Source organism: Microtus pennsylvanicus, chromosome 1 (assembly GCF_037038515.1).
Source record: "Microtus pennsylvanicus isolate mMicPen1 chromosome 1, mMicPen1.hap1, whole genome shotgun sequence".
Lineage (NCBI taxonomy): Eukaryota > Metazoa > Chordata > Mammalia > Rodentia > Cricetidae > Microtus > Microtus pennsylvanicus.
The window spans coordinates 132,819,351-132,842,213 of record NC_134579.1 but is presented as its reverse complement, the minus strand read 5'-3'; the positions used below and the strand labels follow the sequence as shown (position 1 = coordinate 132,842,213).

At 39.4% G+C, this 22,863-nt stretch overlaps 1 protein-coding gene across 6 annotated transcripts in view; it reads right to left on the bottom strand.

Annotated features, from left to right (window-relative positions):
- Positions 1 to 22,863, bottom strand: part of Lsm14a (LSM14A mRNA processing body assembly factor) — a 54,601-nt gene that overhangs the window by 24,169 nt on the left and 7,569 nt on the right. For all 6 annotated transcript variants that reach the window (XM_075984597.1, XM_075984575.1, XM_075984583.1 and 3 more), the window contains exons 2-3: positions 13,981 to 14,144; positions 10,575 to 10,704 (exon numbers count right to left, since the gene is read on the bottom strand). In XM_075984597.1, coding sequence (XP_075840712.1) covers positions 10,575 to 10,704; positions 13,981 to 14,144 — 294 coding nt within the window. The remainder of the gene's footprint in view (positions 1 to 10,574; positions 10,705 to 13,980; positions 14,145 to 22,863) is intronic.

The following is a 22,863-nucleotide window of genomic DNA, read 5'->3' as shown; positions in this document are numbered from 1 at the left end:
GGGAAGGGGTTTTGCTCTTATCTCCACAGGTGAGGAAAAATTGTGGATACCATCAAAATTAATAAAGGTTCGGTTTGAAGAAGAGAAGCCACTTGGAAAAGATAAATAACAATTCTTTCATAAGGATGGCGAACATACTGATGGTAAGAAATACAGATAGGTTGGAGGCAGGGTTCTTTTCTTATCTCCACAGGAAAATACTCATCTTCAAAGAAATTGAGGGACCCTGAATATTTAATTACTGATGGATGGACACATTTTGTAAGTATTAATTTTTATTTATATGTCTTATTAAACATTTCTTTATAAATATATAGAGCTGGTTTTGAAGTTGGACTCTGGCTCAGTCCCTCTCCAATTCCAAGCCTGTTAGTAAGAGAAAAACCCAGAGTTTCTGGAGTTTCTGTCTCATGTCAAGAGCCACGATATGGGACAGAAAGAAATATGAGTTTAGAAAACATCTTTGCTTTTCTTCATATCTATCATACTTTTCATTGAATATATCTATCATGCCTTTTATTGAATATATATATATGTATGTATATATATATCTATATGATTAATGTTTAAGTTTTTCACAATGAACAATGAGTTTTTCCTGAAGTGACATTGGAAGTTTCCAGGAAGAAGATGGGGCCCCACAACAACAACTCTACCTGGTTGATATGACGTCATGATACTGATAGTGCTACTACAAGACCTGTTTTGGATACCAGCTGCACAAGACGATCCCAACTTGGTTAGCTGAAATGGTGCATATCTTGTACAACATTCTGGCCAGACCTGCACAAAATACTCAGAGACTATTTGCAATTTTAAAAGACATTGATCTTGAAATTTAACCATCATTTTACTTTCACAGGATCCCCCAGAAAGAACGTCGCCCCCATGACAGCTGGAAGTAATTCTAGAGGACGATGTCCCCTCTCCCAGTAAAGTTTACCCCTGGGTTTAGGGACATCATTTAGGGGTTGGGAGGTTGGGGAAGGAATTTTATAAGCTCAGGGATCATTTTGAAAAAAAAAAAAAGAGGGAATGATGGGATAATAGATTTATAATTGTGAGTTACTGCTTTTAGACAAATATATTGGTATCAATTCTTGTATATTGAAACAAAGTTAAATTATATTGACTATTATATGCATGCATGTTTCTATGTCTGTTTAAAACATTTTTATGTATTGACATATATTGTATTGATATATATATTGTATATATTTACCATATTGCAATGTACATTTCTACCTCTGATTAAGATACTTATATAATGTTTGTGTATTGATATATATTTACCATATTGCAATGTATATTTGTACAGTGTTTATATTTGGAGGTAATTATCCTCATTTGTTACACAGTTGTTTATTGTCTTAGTCTTTAAATTAGATAGATATTGAGAATTATATAGCTAAATAGTCATTTAAGTTTGTCATTTATAATCAGACTAATCAGGTTCTTTAGATATATAGAGATTATACTCAGTATAGATAGATAATCTTCAACCTCTTCAAAGAGCTGTAGAAAATGGCCTTTAATCTAACTCAGAGTTTCGTGATAGTGAGACACAATTGCTCCTGGCAACACCGCTCTATTCCCGAGAGAATGTTGAGCACCAAAGACACTCCACCTGGAGCCTTTCTATTTGGCAGAACTGGCCTTTGGGCAAAGAAATGCCCATACCTCAACCACTGACACAGATACAGAGCGTGCATCAATGGATAAAACAGGACTGTCATATCCTGCCAAGACAGGGTAAGATAGTTTTGAAAAGTTCCTTGCCTTTAATAATGGTATGTCAGTTATGTTAGGCCTTAGCCAAAATTGGTTGACTCAACATTGCAAACGAGACTTTGGGTGATTGCCCAGGTAGTCAGTTGTCTCTGTCAACTGTTGCACATTTTGGATATATCTCGTTTGTTGAGTAGTGTTTATTCCCTTCTCAGATCTTTGACGGAGTTGAAGATTATATAATTGTAGTTACTCTTTACATTATTTGGACTCCTTGAGATAGAATGTTTAGCAAAGCTTTTGTTCTCAATATTGTTTGTTATATTTATTATTTGTTGTTATTGTATGTAGTTGTATTTGGTTTAGTTCTGTCTTATTTAGACAAAAAGGGGAGATGTAGGGATAAGTCCCGCCCCTTAGGGGGCGTGTTCGCCTCGGGCTAATGTCTGCCTATAAATTTGGCCAGCGTGCTCCAAGCTGTCTCTTCTACTTTCCTGGTCTCCGCGGGAACAGTGGTTCTCTAAGTCTATTTCTACATTAAAACTATATATATTTTTACAATCTGTCTGCATTCGTTTATGCAGCTACAGTAGACTCTTTCACAGACAGGTGTTGGGGAATATTATTTTCAGGTGTGTGTGACTTTTGTTTACGTTGCATTTGTTTAACTCTGTGAAGCTGTGTTATTGTGCCTGTCTAAAACACTGACGATTCTAATAAAGAGCCAATAGCAAGGCAGGAGCAAGGATAGGCGGGGCTGGCAGACAGAGTATAATTAGGAGAAATGAGGAAGAGGAGCAAGAGAACAAGGAGAGGAGGACATCAGGGGCCAATCGCCCAGTCAGTCAAGGAGTAAGAGGGAAGGAAAGGTATACAGAAATAGAGAAAGATAAAAGCCCAGAGGCAAAAAGGTAGTTGGGATAATTTAAGAAAAGCTGGCAAGGGCTGGAGAGATGGCTCAGTGATTAAGAGCATTGCCTGCTCTTCCAAAGGTCCTGAGTTCAATTCCTGGCAACCACATGGTGGCTCACAACCATCTGTAAAGAGGTCTGGTGCCCTCTTCTGGCCTGCAGGCATACACACAGACAGAATATTGTATACATAACAAATAAATAAAATATTAAAAAAAAAAAAGCTGGCAAGAAACAAGCCAAGCTAAGGCCGGGCTTTCATAAATAACAATAAGCCTCCGTGTGTGTGATTTACTTGGGAGCAGCGTGGCTGGTACCCCACAAAAGCCAAAAGAGTAAAATATCACACAATAGACAGGTATTCGTCTGCCTTTGCCTTCCAGGCACTGGGATCAAAGGTGTGTGCCACCATGTTGATTCACATTTGAATTAACTGACCCCTGTATCATTATGAAGATATGACCTTTACGTGTTATTAGTATGTATGATAGTTCTTTTTCATTGTCTTGGTGCCTTTTGTTCCATTCTTAGTAATTAAAAATTAATCTATACAGGGTACTGGAGAGATGGCTCAGCAGTTAGAAGTACACAGTATTCTTGTAGAAGACCTGAATTCAGTTCCCAGCACCCATGTCAGGTGGTTAACATGCAAGCATCTGTCCATTGAGTCAATATTCTGCCATTCTGCACATAAGAGTATTGAACTTCAGCACACCATGACATACCAGCAAACCTATCTTAAATTATTCCTGTTGAAATCATCACCTGGGGTAAACAATGGGAGGAGGGGATCTAATTATGCCCATGTTCTTTATTTTAACCTCTGCTGTACAATTATTTAAAATGGGCAGTTAGAGACTGGGAATGTAGCTTAATTATATAGTGCTTGTCCTAAAAGTATGAGGCTGTAAGGCTGAACCTTGTAAAGGCAGGACTGCTGGTTAGTTTTTAATACTCACATTTCTAGAACTCCCTTTTCTGCCCTAGCAATACATGCCTATTGTCCACTCTTTAATAACAATATAGACATACTGTTTTGATACTTTACTTATCTGCAATATCTTAATTTTTTTAAGGATCTACAAATTAGGGGCAATAATTTTCATTTCTGTATAAACAATCTTGCAAAGATGATTTCAGCATCAGCTTACAAAGACAGTGCTTACCTAGTATATTATATTTTCAGTGTAAAAGGGTATCTCAGTGTGATTTTTTATTTTTGGAGGCAGGGTCTCATTTATTCAAAGCTAGCCTCAAACATTTCACATCTGCCTCCGGGTTAGAGATATAGTTGAGCAGTGCAGTTAAGAGCACATATGGCTCATGCAGAGGTCCTAGGTTCCCTGCACCAACAGTCCCAGAGCATATACTTGTCATGATGCCACGGGCTCCTGCATAAATGTGCTCATGTAGGCAGTCAGGCAGGCGTGCGCGCACACATACAAACACAATATATAAATAAATAAATTTAAAAATAAATCAATCTCATGTATTTAGACCATCTGCCTCCACCTCAGTGCTGGGAACAGAAGTATGGCCTCCACATCCAGTTAACTGTGGTGTTAGCATCAAACTAAGGGACTCTTGCATGCTATGTAAGCACTCTATCAACTGAGCTGCATCCCAAAACTCTTGCTTGGTATCATTACTTTATCGTAAGCAAGAGCAAAGCACCCTTTCACATGTTTTTGGGACATTTGTATTTTTTTTTTGGGAACAAGGTTCCTCTGTGTTGCTCTGGCTGTCTGGGAACTGGCTTTGTAGACTAGACTGACTTTGAATTCAGAAATCGGCCTGCTGGGATCAAAGGTGGGTGCTTACCACTCCTAGCTTGCTTTGTTTTGCTTTTGTTTTTAGTATGTATGTGTGTGTATAAGACACTTGTACATGTGTATACAAGTGTGCATTGAGGCCAAAGGTCAACAATGGGTATATTCCTTAATTGTGCCTCATCTTTTTTGAGACAGGGTCTCTCCCTGATCCTGGAGCTCACCATTCATCTAGATTGGCTGGCCACTGTGCTTCAGAGATTCATTCATCTCTGGCCCTGGCCTCTCTACCCATCTCAATAGCCGTGCTCAACTTTTATGTAAGTAATGGGGATCTGAACTCAGATCCTTATGGACTTCAGAATTTGAGTCTAAGGATATGCTGCTTTGGAAAAGTGGTTCTGCTTTTGTTTCCAAAGATGAGAACTTGTGGATTAATTCTAGACTAATGTGGTTTGATGGACCAAGACCCCCCCCCCAGCAGGTCACCATGAACACCCCTAAAAAATTGCTTCGTCCAACAAAAAGCAGGAAGCAGTTTGTTGAAAACTATGCCCAAATTCCCAAATTGATGTGGGAGTGTCTTCTTTCTATCTGTTGCTTTCATTGGTTAATTAATAAACAAAACTGCTTGGCCTGATAGGGCAGAATTTAGATAGGTGGAGTAAACCGAACAGAATGCTGGGAAGAAGGGAAGTGAGTCGCAGACGCTATAGCTCTCCTCTTCAAGATAGATGCAGGTTAAGATCCTTTCCGGTAAGACACCACCTCGTGGTGCTACACAGATTAATAGAAATGGGTTAATCTAGATGTGAGAGTTAACCAGCAAAAGGCTGAAACTAATGGGCCATTCATGTTTCAAAGAATACAGTTTCCGTGTAATTATTTCAGGTAAAGCTAGCAGGTGCGGGAGCCGGGTGGCAGGAAGCGGCCTGCTGCTCCACACTACACCCAAATATTGTTTAAAAATGTTTGTTACCGGGCTGGAGAGGTGGCTCAGAGGGTAAGAGCATTGCCTGCTCTTCCAAAGGTCCTGAGTTCAATTCCCAGCAACCACATGGTGGCTCACAACCATCTGTAATGGGGTCTGGTGCCCTCTTCTGGTCTGCAGGCATACACACAGACAGAATATTGTATACATAATAAATAAATAAATATTTAAAAAATGTTTGTTACCATTTAAAGGGAGATATGCTATAGAGATTTGCATTGGTATGGATCTTGGTTTGTTGATACAAATTTAAGGTCAATGTATATTTCTGCTCTTGATTAAGGTATTGTGTTTGTGCAGCTCATTTAAAAATGTAATGTACAATTAAGAAGTACAGGTTAATAGATAGTAATCTATAATAGTCAAGCTTGTAGTCTTGTGAGTTAGATTTTCTAGATGTACAGAGGTATATTTCAGATGGATAGTTATTCTTCAAACCTATCAAAGACTACAGAATATGGCATTTTTTTATTTTTTATTTTTTTCAGAATATGGCATTTAAAATGTCTTAAGAACTTAGGACTTTTCATGACAATGGGACACATATGCTCCTGGCAGAACCAATTACTTCAAGAGGATGATGGGCATCAAAGTAGCTCCTTATAGAGTTTGTTAGCCATTTGAGCAAGAAACTATTCTTGTCTGGACTGCCTGATGTTATGCTGTATGAAATGGACATGCAGGACCCACAGAGAAATGATGCTGAGCTTGCCTAAAAGTGAAACAATCATTCGGGGTTCCTGCTTCACGAAAGAGTCTGCCAGACATTCTGCAGGACAAAGAAGAAAGTGACTGACAAACTGCCAATATAGGTGGAACTGTCTTTGAAATTTCCTGCTTTGGATACAAGATTAACTCCTTTACACAGATGATAAATGGACTGAGAAAGAAATCAAAGAAACATCGCCCTTTATAATAACCACAAATAGCATAAAATATCTGAGAGTAACTCTAACCAAACAAGTGGAAGACTTGTATGGCAAGAACTTTAAATCTTTGAGGAAAGAAATTGAAGATGACACCAGAAAGTGGAAAGATCTCCCATGCTCTTGGGTAGGTAGAATTAACATAGTAAAAATGGCAATCTTACCAAAAGTAATCTACAGATTCAATGCACCGCCCATCAAAAATCCTAGCAAAATTCTTCAGTCCTCAAAAGAATGGTACTCAACTTCACATAGAAAAGCAAAAAACACAAGATAGCCCAAACAATCCTGTACAATAAAAGAACTTCTGGAGGCATCACAATCCCTGACTTCAAAATCTACTACAGAGCTACAGTACTGAAAACAGCCTGGTATTGGCATAAAAACAGACAGGAGGACTAATGGAACCGAACCAAAGACCCGGATATTAATCCACAAACCTTCGAACACAAAGATTTTTGACAAAGAAGCAAAAAATATCAAATAAAAAAAAAGCATATTTAACAAAAGGTGCTGGCTTAACTGGATATCAACGTGTAGAAGAATGAAAACAGATCCATATCTATCACCATGCATATCTTAAGTCCAAATGGATCAAGATCTCAACATAAAGCCAGCCACACTGAACCTCACAGAAAAGAAAGTGGGAAGTACACTTGAACACACTGGCACAGGAGACCACTTCCTAAATATAACCCTGGTAGCACAGACACTGAGAGAAACAATTAATAAATGGGACCTCCTGAAACTGAAAAGCTTCTGTAAAGCAAAGGACACGGTCAACAAGACATAATGACAGCCTACAGAATGAGAAAAGATTTTCACCACCCCACATCAGACAAAGGTCTGATATCCAAAATATACAAATAATTCAAGAAATTGGTCATCAAAAGAACAAATAATCCAATAAAAAAAAATTAGAGTACAGACCTAACCAGAGAACTCCCAACAGAGGAATCTAAAATGGCTGAAAGACACATAAGGAAATGCTCAATATCCTTAGTCATCAGAGAAATGCAAATCAAAACTCTGAGATTCCATCTCATACTTGTAAGAATAGCCAAGATCAAAAACACTGATGACAACTTATGCTGGAGAGGTTATGGGGTAAAGAAACACTCCTCCATTGCTGGTGGGAGCGCAAGCTGGTATAGCCCCTTTGGATATCAATGTGGCGGTTTCTCAGAAAATTAGGAAACAACCTTCCTCAAGACCCAGTAATACCACTTTTGGGTATATATATAAAAAATGCTCAATCATACCACAAGGACATGTGCTCAACTATGTTCATAGCAGCATTGTTTGTCATAGCCAGAACCTAGAAACAACCTCAATGCCCCTCGACCAAAGAATGGATAAGGAAAATGTGGTACATTTACACAATGGAGCACTACACAACAGAAAAAAAAAATGACTTCTTGAAATTTTGGGGCAAATGGATGGAGCTAGAAAACATCATATTGAGTGAGGTAACCCATTCCCAGAAAGACAATTATCATATGTACTCACTCATAAGCGTTTTTTAAAAAAGATTTATTTATTTGCTATGTACACAGTGTTCAGCCTCCATGTATGCCTGCAGGCAAGAAGAGGGCACTAGATCTCATTACAGATGGTTGTGAGCCACCATGTGGTTGCTGGGAATTGAACTCAGGAACTCAGGAAGAGCACTCAGCTCTTACCTTCTGAGCCATCTCTCCAGCCCCTCATAAGCTTTTTTTTTTTTTTTTCGTTTTTCGAGATAGGGTTTCTCTGTAGCTTTGGTGCCTGTCCTGGAACTAGCTCTTGTAGACCAGGCTGGCCTCGAACGCATAAGCAGTTTTTAAACATAAAGAAAAAACAAACAAAACAACAACAACAATAGCAAAAAACCAGCCTACAAATCACAATCCCAGAGAACCTAGACAACAATGAGGACCTTAAGAGAGAAATACATGGATCTAATCTGCATGGGAAGCAGAAAAAGACAAGATCTCCCGAATAAACTGGGAGCATGGGGACCATGGGAGAGGGTTGAAGGGGAGGGGAGAGGAAGGAGCGGAGCCGACAAAACTGTATAGCTCAATAAAATCAATAATAATTAACAACAACTCAATAAAATAATAACTCAATAAAATCAATAATAATAATAATAATAATAAAATAATTTTCTGCTTCATGGAAAAGTCTGCCAGATACTGTGAGCCTGTAGGCTGAAGATGGATGCCTGAATGTTACAAAAGAACTTTGGGTGACTATCCAGGCAGGGAGATGTCTCTGTCAATTCTAGAGTTTTGGGAGTTGCTTATGATACACTTCCTATTTACTTAAGCAGGAATCCTTATGATTGTTTTTGATGCAGTTGAACAATAGGTAGTTATAATTATTGTTTTCCTTAGTTATACCTGTTTTTTATATGTAATTTTACTATGTTAAAGTTAAAGCCTTCCTTTTTATTTAAACAGAAAAGGGGAAATGGTGTGGGAAATTCCCCTGTATATGTGTTGTTTTTATTGGTTAATAAATAAAGAACCTTGTAGGAGAAGAGAGCCGCTTGTTGGTTCCCTGCTGCTCGGCTACCTTAGCCCCAAAATAATCACACAGAAACTGTATCAATTAAATCACTGTTTTGCCCATTAGCTCTAACTTCTTATTGGCTAAACTCTTACATCTTAATTTAACCCATTTTTATTAATCTGTGTATGGCCACGTGACATACTGGCTAATGTTCCTAGCGACTGTCTCCTGCAGGCTTCATGGCTTCTCTCTGACTCTGCCCTTCTTCCTCCCAGCATTCAGCCTAGCTTTCCTTGCCTACCTAAATTCTGCCTTGCTATAGGTCCAAAGCAGTTTATTTATTAATGGTAATCACAGCACACATAGGGGACTCCCATATCAGAAGCTGTTTCGGCCAGTGGCTTAGCAGAATAGAAGTAGGAGGGGAAAGCTAAACTGAATGCTGGGAGAAAGAAGGCAGAGTCAGTGAGATGCCATGTAATCAAATTACCAGAGGGGAAAGATGGGAGCTGCCAGCTGGAACCCTTGCAGGTAGGTTCCAAACCCTTACTCAATTGTATTGAACTGCTGATCTTCTCCACTATTTTTTAGAAGTTCTCATTATAAAATGAAATTCAATAATGTAAAGTAGCGGATTGAAAGGCAAATAAAACTATTATGAAGGAATAGTAATAGTAAAGATAGCACCAAATTCAGGACGGGCTGACTAAAATAACTCTATAGTTATAGAAAACTATGTTTATTCAGTTGAAATTATTCTTTAAATTGTTTCCTAGGCTAGCCATATGAAATAAGATATTCTTCCATGAGGCTGGACAGCAGCAAGCTGCAGCTCTCGGTCAGTTATGTGATCAGAGGAGCAAACAGCCCCCATGTGCTGTGCAATCAGGCCAGCAATTTGTTTGTTTTTAAAAAAATTCTTCAGGTTTTCACACCCCACCATGTTTGCAAATGTCATCTGTATTCACACATGAGATTCTTCATTTCATGAGAAGTGTGTTTTGTGCTAGATTAAATGTTTTAAACTGTGGACTGTGTTGCTCTGAGCTAATGTTTGGCGGGTTAAATGCTTATTTATTAAATGTGTATGTGCCCGAGAGTATGTGCATGTGTATGTGCAAGACTCCAGGAGGCCAGAAGAGAGCACCGAGTCACCCAGAACTGGAGCTAGAGATAGTGTGAGTGCTGGATATTGAACCAGGGTCTTACATGAAGAGCAGTTAAGTAGTCTTAACTACTAAGCCATCTTTCCAGCTCCTTAAATGCATTTTAATACATTTACTACTTCATACATTAAAGAGTATAAGAGTTTTTTTAAAAGATTTATTTATTTATTATGTATACAACATTTCTTCCATGGATGCTTGCATGCCAGAAGAGGGCACCAGATCTCATTATAGATGGCTGTGAGCCACCATGTGGTTGCTGGGAATTGAACTCAGGACCTCTGGAAGAACAGTCAGTGGTCTTAACCTCTGCTCTCTCCCTCTCTCCAGCCCTGGGGTTTTTGTTTTTTTTTTTGAGTCAATGTCACATGTGTTCTAGGCTAGCCTTACACTTGCTGTTTCTGAGAATAACCTTGAACTTCTGATCCTCCTGCCTCCCTTTTCCAAGTGCTAGGATTATAAAATGCACCACCATGCCCAACTTACAAACATAACAAAGATCAAACAACATTTTGGCAAGATTTTGTTATACCTTTATGGTCAAAAAATTGAGACAAAAAAAAAAGGAAAAAAATGTCATCACATACCAACACCAACAGCGCCAAACTGCTGTCCAACCAATGTGCTTGGACTGAACTGACTGTATGCTGGCATCCTGCCAAAAGGTCCATAGGAACCCACTGACTGGAATGAAGATGATGATGAACCTAGTGAAGACTGAAAGAAAACCATGGGTTATTCTAAGTTCTAAGCAACATGCATATAATGAAGACTCACATTTTTCTAGCGTTTAAAAAAACATGCTAAGTTTAACTGTTAGACAAAAAAAGCAATCACAGTGACTTAAAGTATACACTTAATATTACAACAGTCAACCTTATTTCAATATTTGTCTATTTGTGAGCCTCCATGTGGGTTCTGGGAATGATCTTGGGACTGCTGTAAGAGCAGTCAGTGCTCTTAACTGCTAAGCTATCTCTCTGCCCAATATGTCTTCTCGAACCAGTCACATTTAATGCTATTTAGAAATACTTTATGATAAATTCCTCCTGAGTTTAGTTTTATAATAGATTTAGGAAATACATGAACAGTGACTTCAGTTGACTGTTAATTGTAACAGGGAATAGTTACAAAGCAATTGCTTATAGAAAAAGCACTTGCTAGGAGTGGTGGTGTAGCCTTTAATCCCAGCACTCGGGAGGCAGAGACAGGTAGATCTGTGAGTTTGATGCCAGCCTGGTCTACATAGTGATACGAGAGACCTGAGTTCCTTACTCCCTCAAAATAAATAAATAAACAGAATAAAGGGTTGTAGTCTGGTACTGTCATAAAAAGAACTCACTTATCATTTTCCTTTATTTTTACATCCATTCATTCGTTTAATATGTATTGTTTATGCATTCATGCACAGGACAGAGGACAACTTGCAGAGGCTGTTCTCTCCCTCCACTCTGTGAGTTGAGGACTGAACTCAGGCCATTAGACCTGGTTCCAAGTGCCTTTACCAAGTGGGCCATCTCTCCAGACCTGTCTTATTTTCAATCATCTGAGGTTCACTGCTGAATTCATAGAAGGGGATACAGACAAACATCCTACATAAAGTTGCTTATGTTTTAACATCACTAGATTAAGTAAAGGAAGATTTTATAATAAACTATAATGTGATGATTTATCTAGTCAACTTGATTGTACTGAGATGTACTTAGGAGGTCAGTAAATCAGACCTTGGTATGTCTGTGAAAGCTTTCTTCAGAGCTAATCTTTTAAGAAATCTGTCCTGAATGGGGATGCCACCAATAGGCTTCAAATCCAGATGGAATGAAAGAGAATGAAGGGATACCCTCTATCATTGACATGCTTTCCTTGTTTCTTGGCCACCATGAGGTAAACAGCCTTTGCCATATATTCCTGTTGCCATGACAGTGTGTTTCCCCTCAGACTCCAAATAATAGATATAACAAGTAGACTAAATGTTCTGAAATTGTAAGCCAAGATAAAACCTTTCTCCCTTTTAAGATATTTTTATGGGTAATAAAATTTAGTAATAACTTACTAAATAAAAATATATATTGTAATACACATATAGTTAATTTATCTTATAAATTATTCTACAATTCAAATATGAATTGCATTAAAGACTACAGGGCTATAAGCTAATTTATGGTAAGGCCTTAAATTTTTTTTAAATAACATTTACTTTGAGCTTGTGTAGGGGAGGGTGTTTCGGCATGTATATAGAGGACCAGAAGATAATGTTCTCTTCTACCTTGTTCATCTGAGGACAGAACTCAGGTCATCAGGCTTGGCACCATGGAACCTTAACTTATTATCTTGCTAGTTTGGACCTTACCTTTTGTTCTCTGCTGCTATCACATATGCTCATGCTGGGTATTCAACACACATGGTTGCACGAGTGAATGAAAACAAGCAAAGTGTACTTATGGTTGGAAGAAGTCATTCAATACCATTCTGACCTACGCTTTTCTATTTCCATGAAGCTGATTACTCCAGGTGACTGAATGGTGCCACTAAGTAAAGTAACAGCAGTGCCGGTGTGGGAGCCACCTCTATTACAGCGTGTCTCTTCTTTCTCAACCTAAAAGACTCATGTTCTCTTAGGGTTACTTCAGACTTTGTTGCCCCAAAATAAAAATTAAGAAGGGAGACAAATATATAGTTTTTGCTGCAAGGCTGAAAGTTCTAGTTCCTTATCAAAAAGCCTGTTTTATATTTAGAAAAAAATATTATCAAAGTACTTTCCTTAATAGTTATTAATAACTTTCATATTTTCTCTCTCTTTTTCCAGCTCTGGCACTGGGAATAGGAAGCAGGACTTTTCAATATGCCAGGCAAGAACTCTACTGAGCTATGCTCTTTGCCTCATTTTCACTTAGATGGGTTAAGTAGATATTTTCCTTTAATAGTCAGAAGAAAAAATCTTTGAAAAGATAAGTCTAAGAATAATTAATTTCTGGAAAACTAAAACTTTCCCATATGTGACTTGTTGAAAAACCAACAAATACATTGGAAAATGACAGACTTATGAGAGGAAAAAAGATTACAAATAAAACGAAGTCAAAAAACAAACCATGAGAAGACTACAGCCCTCCTTCCCTGTCCAGCCCCCCGCCCCCCGCATTTGCTTATTTTTTGTTTCTAGGTAAGATCTGTAGCCTAGTCTGACCTCAAGCTCGCATGTAGTGGAAAAAATCCTCCATCTCCTGATGTGCGCACCACGGTCATGGCCACCTCTGAAGTGCTGGGACTGCAAGTGTGGGCAATATTGCCCAGTGGTGTATCCATCTTTAATGAAATATGTAAAGATTCAATTCTAAGAATACTTAAGTCTAATTTTTAACTTGGGACCTTAAAGAATTTATGTTAAAACCCTTCTTGCTTGTGGTATCTCATTATATACCATTGCATATAGTATAATACACACTATGATTTAGCACCCCCTCTACTTAACCTAGTTATTTTATCCCAGAGTAGCTATTATTACCAGAGTTTGAAATTTGAACCACTATCCACAAAGTGTAGAGGCACAGGTCCTAGATTATGGAGTCTTACTACCTCGATCCATTCAAACTGTGGTTTCTTGCTTTTCAATTTTTTCACTTAAAAAAAGCAAAAAAGTATGGGTATCAAGCTCAAAAGGCACCATTTTATGTGAAAAAGGACCTATTTTATGTGCAGTGTCTGTGCTTTGTATTAAGTCTTACGCAGTTAACTATGAAAAATGTTAGCCAGCATAACAATGTAGTAATGTTGAAACTAGAAACTACTGTAAAATTTATTTAAATTCTTCAGCTATTTATTTATCAGCTTCAACTTACGATCCCCAAAGAAACCTATAGAAGAAAGTATCCAAGTAATTTTACACATCCAAGTAACTTCTAACTAGTAAACTACATGAACGTTCAACAGAACAGGCAAAAGCCAAGGCTAACCAGGTATAACTACACCACTCAAAGGCAATTTACTATCAGTTACCTGAACAATAGCTGGGTCCTGAGGCAAAGAACACTGTGGTTTTGGAGGCTCACAAACAGTGAGGTCTTTGATATCACTCCCCCGGAATATAATGTACTCAAAGACTTCATCTCGAGGTGGTATTGGACGGTCTGTTGGTCTGTCTTCTGTACCGAAGGATCGAACTGGTGAGAAAACAGGACATGAGATATATTATTTGTTACTCATTATATTTAGGCAGGGTCTAAAGATTCTGTTTCAAATACCAAGTATCTTTCTCAAATACCATTCATAAGAAAGTATTAATTAATATATAGACTCATTTAAGAGTCCAGTGTTATGAGGCTGTGCTCTCACAATTTTACTCTCATCTTTGGTGGCTGCTTGGTGGTGCAGATTCTGAACACTGTTCTCAGAAAATAATTCAAAGGAGTTCTTCATTTTAGGTATGAAAACGTCTTTTTCCCCCCCATTGCTATTTTATTTTTAGTGTTTTCATTCAGCAAAATAAAGATTTGACAACTTACACCATAGCTCTTGATAGGGGAAGGAATGACAACATTTTTGCAGTCCACAAAATCCAAAGTTTAAGTTTTGAGGCAAGGAGAAGCAAACAGAGGCAATATTTCCCTTGGTGAACAGTTGAGTTTCCATGGGCAAGATTAAAATACTCATGACCTAAAACAGCTGCTATATAGTAACTCTCAGCATTTAACACCAAAGATGGAATTAGTCAAAGTTAAACTGTGAATCACATGCAATGTAAGCAGGCTATAAATGAACTCCATTAATTTACTTTCTGTGAGCAGTGTTGGGAATCTGCATTTTAGGACACTCTCCTGAGTCTCGTACATTAGTTTCAGGATTCCTGACTTAGGAGACTACTGAAAATACTAGCATCCATGTGATGTTCCAAATAAGAAAACATCAAATATCACAAACTGCTCATGGCAAGAGTAAATGAGTGAAGGACAGAGAGAGACTAGCAGTTAATTTTTCATAAAACTGATCCATAGTTAGATTGAAAACCAATGCTGCCAGATGGTAGTGGTGAACACCTTTAATCCCAGCGCTTGGGAGGCAGAGGCAGGCTGATCTCTATGAGTTCGAGGCCATCCTGGTTTATGGAGCGAGTTCCAGGATAGGCTTCAAAGCTATACAGGGAAACCCTGTCTTGAAAAACCAAAGCAAACAAACAAACAAAAAAAATCAATGCTATTTAAGTTTAGGTTTTATAATGTCCTATTTTCTTCTTCTAAATTGCACACAAGTTCAAGGTTGGCCAGCATGACAGTGAGACCCTGTCTCAGAAAACTGAACACCTAAACAACCAGGCATGGACGTATACTATATTCCTGTAATCTATATTGAGGGGGCAACTTTAGATACATAGTAAGTGAGATCTGGTCTCAAAAAGGACAATCATTTAGACTTAGTACAAACTGAAAGAACAGGGCAGAACAAGTAGCATCCCTTGCCCACTCCTTCTCCACAGACAATCTCACTCCCAAACCCAAATGGGTGGATGGAGGCCAGGACACAGGTACACTAAGAGAAACTGATACAGAAAGCTTTAGGTGAGCAGCACTCTCCCAGCCTTCTCTTTACAGCCAAATGGTATGTCAGCAGGCAGGAACCATGGTGCATGCCCTCCCCTACAAAAGAAATAAAAAAGGTTCACACTGTAACCTTTTGATAAAAAGATCTGCTTTATTTTAAATGATGTGTACTTGTGTGTGTTTTAGTATGTGCCTGTGAGTACAAATGCCCATGGAAGAGAGCAGAGGGCATCAGATGCCCTGGAGATGGAGTTCCAGGTGGTCGTAAGCTACCTTATATGGACAGAAGACAGACACCAAACTTGGGTCCTATGCAGAAGAAGTACTTGCTCTTTACCAGTGGGCTCTCTTCTCTCCAGTCCCCACTTCGACCTTTTCTATACAGAATGACGAAGAATAGAACACAGAACTAAGAAAATTACAGATAAAAATAAATCTTAATCCATCTTCATCATCACCACAATAATATCCCAGCCCTCAAAGCTGCCTTGTTCTGAAATAGACTGGGTAAGTCAAGGCCCTCCTGCAAAATCGAGGGCTCAATAAGGCTTCCCAAGGCCTAATGAAACAGCTCACCTGTATCCAGGTGAATCCAGTGAATTACAAAAGCAAGCAACAACAAAACCCCAAACTTTCTTCTTGTTTATTGAAGACAACACACACTAATGGTATGTGAGAGGAAAAAAAAATGTAGCAGGACAGACAACCAAATAGATTCTGTCAAAGATAAAAATTCCTAGAGTAATGCTATAGGAGGGCTTGTAGCTAGTGGTTGCCCGCCTACTGGGGCATGGCCTCTTATACTATATAAGAGGATACAGAGCCTGCATCTGCCCCTTTTCTTTCCTCTTCCTTTTTGCCGGCTGCTCATTCGGATTGTTGAACTGCGGAATTTGATCGCTGTCCACCATTCAAGCAGAGAATTCTGATTTGTGAGTTTACCCCTAAATAAATATCTATTTCTCAATTCTGAGCTAGTGTGGGATTTCTTTCAGGCGTCCATTCATCACTAGGTCCCCTCATCAGAGTAACAATCCAGAAATGTTAAAATCCAAAACATTCTTAAGTTCTTTTTGTTTTGTTTTGTTTCGAGACAGGGTTTCTCTGTAGCTTTGGAGCCTGTCCTGGAACTAGCTCTTGTAGACCAGGCTGGTCTCGAACTCAGAGATACGCCTGCCTCTTCTTCCTGAGTATGCCACCACCACCTCCGGCCATTCTTAAGGTTTTACATGGTGACCCACTAACAATAATGACCCCAGATCTGTTTATTACAAGGTAAATTCTAAGGACCTGTCAGTTAAGAGAGAGCCCAACACATTTCCACAGAATACAGGACAGCCAAAGAAAACTGATATAAACACACCTGAGTGATATGGGAGAGTCTTCTGTTTTGTGTTGATTTCATTGGTTAAATAAAGAAACTGCCTTGGCCCTTTAATAGGACAGAAAATTAGGTAGGCGGAGTAAACAGAACAGGATTCTGGGAAGAAGGCAGTGAGGGCAGTCGCCATAGCTCTCCTCTCCAAAATGGATGCAGGTTAAGATCTTACCAGTAAGCCACCACCTCGTGGTGCTACACAGATTATTAGATATGGGTTAATCAAGATGTGAGAGTTAGCCAGTAAGAGACTGGAACTAATGGGCCAGGCAGTATTTAAAAGAATACAGTTTCCGTGTATTCTGCGGCTAAGCTAGCCGTGTAGAGGCCGGGCTGCAGCCTGCCACTCCTATTACTACACCTGAGAAAGTAAAAAATCCCTAATACTGTCTTCAGGGGGTGTATGGTGGTTATTCCGGCACTTGGAAGGCTGAGGAAAGAAGACTCTAAATTTGAGGCCTGTGGGGGTTACACAGCAAGACCATGCCTCAAAAAGCATCCCCTGTTGGGAGTTGGTGGTGGCGCACACCTTTAATCCCAGCACTTGGGAGGTAGAGGCAGGCAGATCTCATGAGTTCGAGGACAACCTGGTCTACAAGAGCTAGTTCCAGGGGCTGGAGATGGCTACTCTTCAAGAGGTCCTGAGTTCAATTCCCAGCAACCACATGGTGGCTCACAACCATCTATGATTGAATCTGGCGCCCTCTTCTGGTGTGCAGGCATACATGCAGGCAGAATGCTGTATACATAATAATAAAAGACTGTTAACTTCAGATCATGTAAGGTTCTGGCAATTAAAAAAAAAAAAAGAGCTAGTTCCAGGACAGGCTCCAAAGCTACAGAGAAACCCTGCTTTGGAAAAACAAACAAGCAAACAAACAAAACAAAACAAAAAAAGCATCCCCCATTGTCCTTCCATTGTCTTCTAAATAAATACTTATCAAAATTTGAACCATACATTTTCCAACTAGGCAAAATTTTTCTGAAAAAAGTACCTTTCACTGGGTGGTGGTGGTGCACGCCTTTAATCCCAGCACTTGGGAGGTAGAGGCAGGCGGATCTCTGGGAGGTAGAGGCCAACCTGGTCTACAAGAGCTAGTTCCTGGATGGGCACCAAAGTTACAGAGAAACCCTGTCTTGAAACCCCCTCCCCCCCAAAAAAAGTACCTTTCATGTGATCAACAAATAGCTAACATGCTTTGTACAAAGAAACTGAGGTCTGGTAGTGAAACAGAAAGATGAAGCTTGATAAACACGAAACTTAAGTTTAAGCCTACATTTCCTCTTCCCTAACCTCTTTAAACAGTACACTGACCTCACCAACACAGCTTCCCCTTCAGATAATCAGGCCTTATGCAATGCTGTCAGTATGAACTTCCCAAGTTAGACCCTGATAAGTCACTTTATTGATGAATACTTTTTATGGCTCCCTATACCACACTCCAGGAAAGCCTTAACCTGCCATTCAAATAAAGCAGATGTGGCCATGGAAACCAAGAGCAATGGGTAAGCTGGAACTTGAGCCTTTGGACTCCTCTTATATATGAAGACAAATCAGTATTAACAGAGCTTGACAATGTATCAGAAGGAAACCCAGGAAAGCCATGGGTGTACAATAACTTGACAGGAAGCACTAACTGCCAGGGACTCAATCCTTTCCTTCCCCAATTTGGGAACAAACCAGGAACTACAACAAGTGCTAATTCAGCTATTCTATACACAGACTGTACTGCCAAGTGGTTATTCCTCTCATAAAGAATGACAAGATCAGCCAGGCAGTGGTGGTGAATGCTTTTAATCCCAGAACTCAGGAGGCAAAGGCAGGCAGATCTTTATGAGTTTGAAGCCAGTCTGGTCTACAGAGCTAGTTCTAGGACAGCTAGGGCTGCTACACAGAGGAACTCTGCCTCGAAAAACTGAAAAGAATGATAAGAATGAGAAAAATGAGGATTAAAGGAAATCATATGAAGACCAAAGGGCTGTTTTCACTGTGCAACATTGGAAATGAGAGTCCAAGATGATTCTGGCATACTGGGATAGGGTGAATTCCCCAGGGCAGAGATGCATGCATATTAAGAAATAAAAAATGGATAAACAAAGCAGTGAGAAACAGTGAGTAAAAAGAGTAATATCACAGAAAGAGTCTGTTTCTTCAGAGAGACATGACAGGAACCATGGTGGGCCAGGAAAGAGGTGACCGATGACAGTTTTGGATAGGATGGCTACTGGGGATGCAGTGAATCAAAAAGCATCTAATAGGTTATGGCTCGATATGAAATGTAGTGGGTGCCAGCTGATGGGCTTTGGGGGAGTGACTGGATCCTGAGGGCTGTAACTTAAACAATGGACAAATCCCTCCATGGAGTCACATTGTGACAGCACTATTATAAAATCCGAACAGCAGCAAACAGGTCCTAGCAGAGAAGTCCGTAAGAACATGTCCTGTGAAAACCTATCCTGTCACCCAGCTCTTCTCTATCTGCTTTCTGTCTGCCACAGGTTCCTGGTACTGGGCATTTGTACCATCAGGGCCCCAAGCAAAGGGCAAGCTGATCATAGACTGAGACCTCTACCTCTAAACCCTTCTTTTAAATACAAAGGTTTGACTAATATGCAACATTTAAGGAGAAGGGGCAAATTTTTTTAACTCATTTGTTTATATCCTGGCTGCACCCCCCTAGCCCATTCCTTTCCTCCCACCCCCAAATCTCCTCTTCCAGCTCCATTCAGGAAAGGGCAGGTCTCCCATGAGTATCAACAAAACATGGCATATCAAGTTGCAATAAGACCAAGCACCTCCCCATGTATTAAGGCTGGGCAAGGTCACCCAGAATGAGAAGTAGGGTCTCAAAAGCCAAGAAAGGAGTTGAGATCGTCCCAGTTGCCACTGTTATGAGTTCCACAAGAGGACCAAGCCACACAACTGTAACATATATGCAGAGTGCCTAGGTCAGTCTCATGCAGGCTCCCTGGTTGCCCACTCAATCTCTGTGAGCACCTATAAGCCCATGTCAGTTGACTGTGTGAGCCTTCCTATAGCGTCCTTGAACCTTCTGGCTCCCACACTCCGAGAAGGGCAAATTTTAGGTGCTGTTTTATTACATTCATTGTTTAATCAAAGGCAGGAAGGCCAACTCTTCTTAGTTTCAATGTGATGTCTCCTGACTTCAAATAATTTATTCAGAATTTATTTTCAAAGCCTTGCTTATACCTTTAATCCCAGCACTCAGTAAGGGCAGACAGATTTCTCTGAGTTCAAGGACAGACTATATCATGCAGTGAGTTCCCAAACAGTCAGAACTACACAGAGGAAAAATATTTAATAATAAGATGTGCTCTACACAGAAATGAAAATCAGAACGGCACCATACTTCTTCCGTGAAAAAGTAGCCAGAATAATGTTTAAAAAGTGTACCGAGTGGGGAGGGGGGCAACAAATGGACCTAGAGAGATGCCCTGATGATATGATGCTTGCCTAACTTGTGTGAGGCCCTAAATCCTATTCCCAGCACCAGGGGAAGGAGGTGAAACAAGGAGACAAGATAGCTGATTATGCAACCTATCACACAAGTAGGAATAGTTAAGACATAGACATACAACTCAGAGTCCACAAAAAAAAAAAAAACACCTCTCTCCCTCCAAATAAAAAAAAAGAAAGAAAATTCAGCTAAACAAATTGGTGTTGACTCATGAGATAAATATTTTCTATGAATTAATATTACTTAATAAAACCATTTAAAGGGATTCTAAGAACATAATTATGCAATGTAATAAAAACCTGTAACTACAATTTCAAACTAATAAACCTGAGAAAGGAGGCAAGGAAAGTAAACACACATGTTAGTATTTTTATCTTAGGCATAGAGAAGATAAGTTTTATTCATCTGTGTCTTAGAAAACTACTAGAATCTACGAACTCTTCCTGAAGTAACACACATGACAAGATTCATTTATATGTAACTTCAGGACACCAAGAATTGATACTTTGAAATCTACTTGTGAACTGTATGTTAAGAATTTATTAGGTGGGCTGGAGAGATGGCTCAGTGGTTAAGAGCACTGCCTGACCTTCTGAAGGTCCTGAGTTCAGTTCCCAGCAACCACACGGTGGCTCACAACCATCCGTAATGAAATCTGGTGCCCTCTTCTGGCCTGCAGGCATAAATGCAGGCAGAATACCAAGAATACTGTATACATAATAAATAAATAGATTAAAAGAAAAGAATTCATTAGGTAGGGCTGGAGAGAAGACCTGGGTTCCTAGCACATGGTGACTCACAGTCATCTGTAACTCCAGTTCTAGAGGATCCAACACCTTCTTCTAACTTGGGCACCAGACACATGTGATGTACATATATACATACAGGTAAAATTGACAATAAGCTGGGAATTTCAGTATAATTGTTTGAAATGTAACTTTCTAAAATACAATTATGAATTAGGAACTCAGGGACTAGGGATGGCTGCTCAGATGGCTGTTCAAGGCCGTGGACTTGATTTTGGGCTCTGAATACAAGACCAAATCAAATACAAAGGAGAATGGATACAGCTGACCAGACACAAAGAAACTAGGATGATGGAACTGTTGCAAAGCCAGATTCCAGTTCTGGTTTCTATTTTACCAAGGGAGGAGTCTCAGCTGTACACTTCTGCCACCATGGAGACACCTGCCACCTCACCTTTCCCTGATCTGTAAACCAATAAAAACCCTTCTAAAGAAAGAAAGAGGAGATGGTTGTGTGACTCTCACTGCCTGGTCTTCAGAGTTCCCAACCAACTGGGGTTGTATAGTGAGACATTTACCTCCAAAAACAAAACAAAAACAAACAACCAAAAAACAAACAAACAAAAACCCACAAGACAAAAAACAAACACAAAGAACTAATTCCTACAGCCAAAACGCACTGCTTAGTAGAAGAACACACTGAGCACAGTTGTCTCAGCATTCAGTGTGCTTGGTTTCTCTGGAACCAGTTTTATTATTACTTTACCATCTCCAGTGAACAAGAAAGTAACTAGTCATATAAATGAAGAAGGAACTTTGGTCTGAACACGGTGTGAACAAACTCTGAGCTAACCCTCTAGTTTTTAGCTCTATCTACATCCTCAATTACTTTGTAGTATTCTAGTTTCCTTTGCCAATCCTGAGCCTTTCAAGGGCTTAAGGTACAGATGGGATTACTTTTTGGCTTACAGGTACAAAATTCAATTAAGAATTTGTTCTTTAATCTCATTTACTTCCTGTTTGGCCTCCAAAACTTTGTTAATATTATCTACCTTTCCCCCAAATCTACTTGGTCTTTTGTGGATTTATGCCTTTAAAATGAGTTTATTTTGTGCATTCTTGATAGGAATTATCAACAGGAAGTAAAAAAAAAAGTCTAATCTGCTATCTTTGTCCAGCAGTCAACACTTAACCTTAACTTTTTGTTGTTAAGAATCTTCTCTGCACAGTCCTAGAACTTGCTAAGTAGACCAGACTAGCCTTGAACTCAGAGATTCACCAGCCTCTGCCTCCTGAGTGCTGGGATTAAAGGCACACGCCTCCACACCTAGCCTGATACTGACTCTGTAAACTGCTTTCTGTTGGGCATTCTTTCTTGTGCTCGGTATAATATTTTAATTTCCGAAATGATACAATCAAGGAAAATTGAAGTGCAATTAGAGAAGAAAACAATAAGGAGAACAGAAATGATCAAAGTGACCGAGCAGAAGGTGAAGATAGTTTGTCTATACTGACTAGCAGGCAAGTTATGTGCCCACACACATGTGCCACACTGTGTGAAGTTAGAGGACAATCTGCAGGAGCTGGTTCTCTCCCTCTACCATGTGTGCTCCCAGGTTACAGGTATTTGACTCAGGTCATTACATCAGGCTTTTCAGCAAGTGTCTTTAATAGACTCACATTGCTGGCTCTATTATTTATTTTCAAGCTGATACATAAGAACATAGAAATTGTACATATCA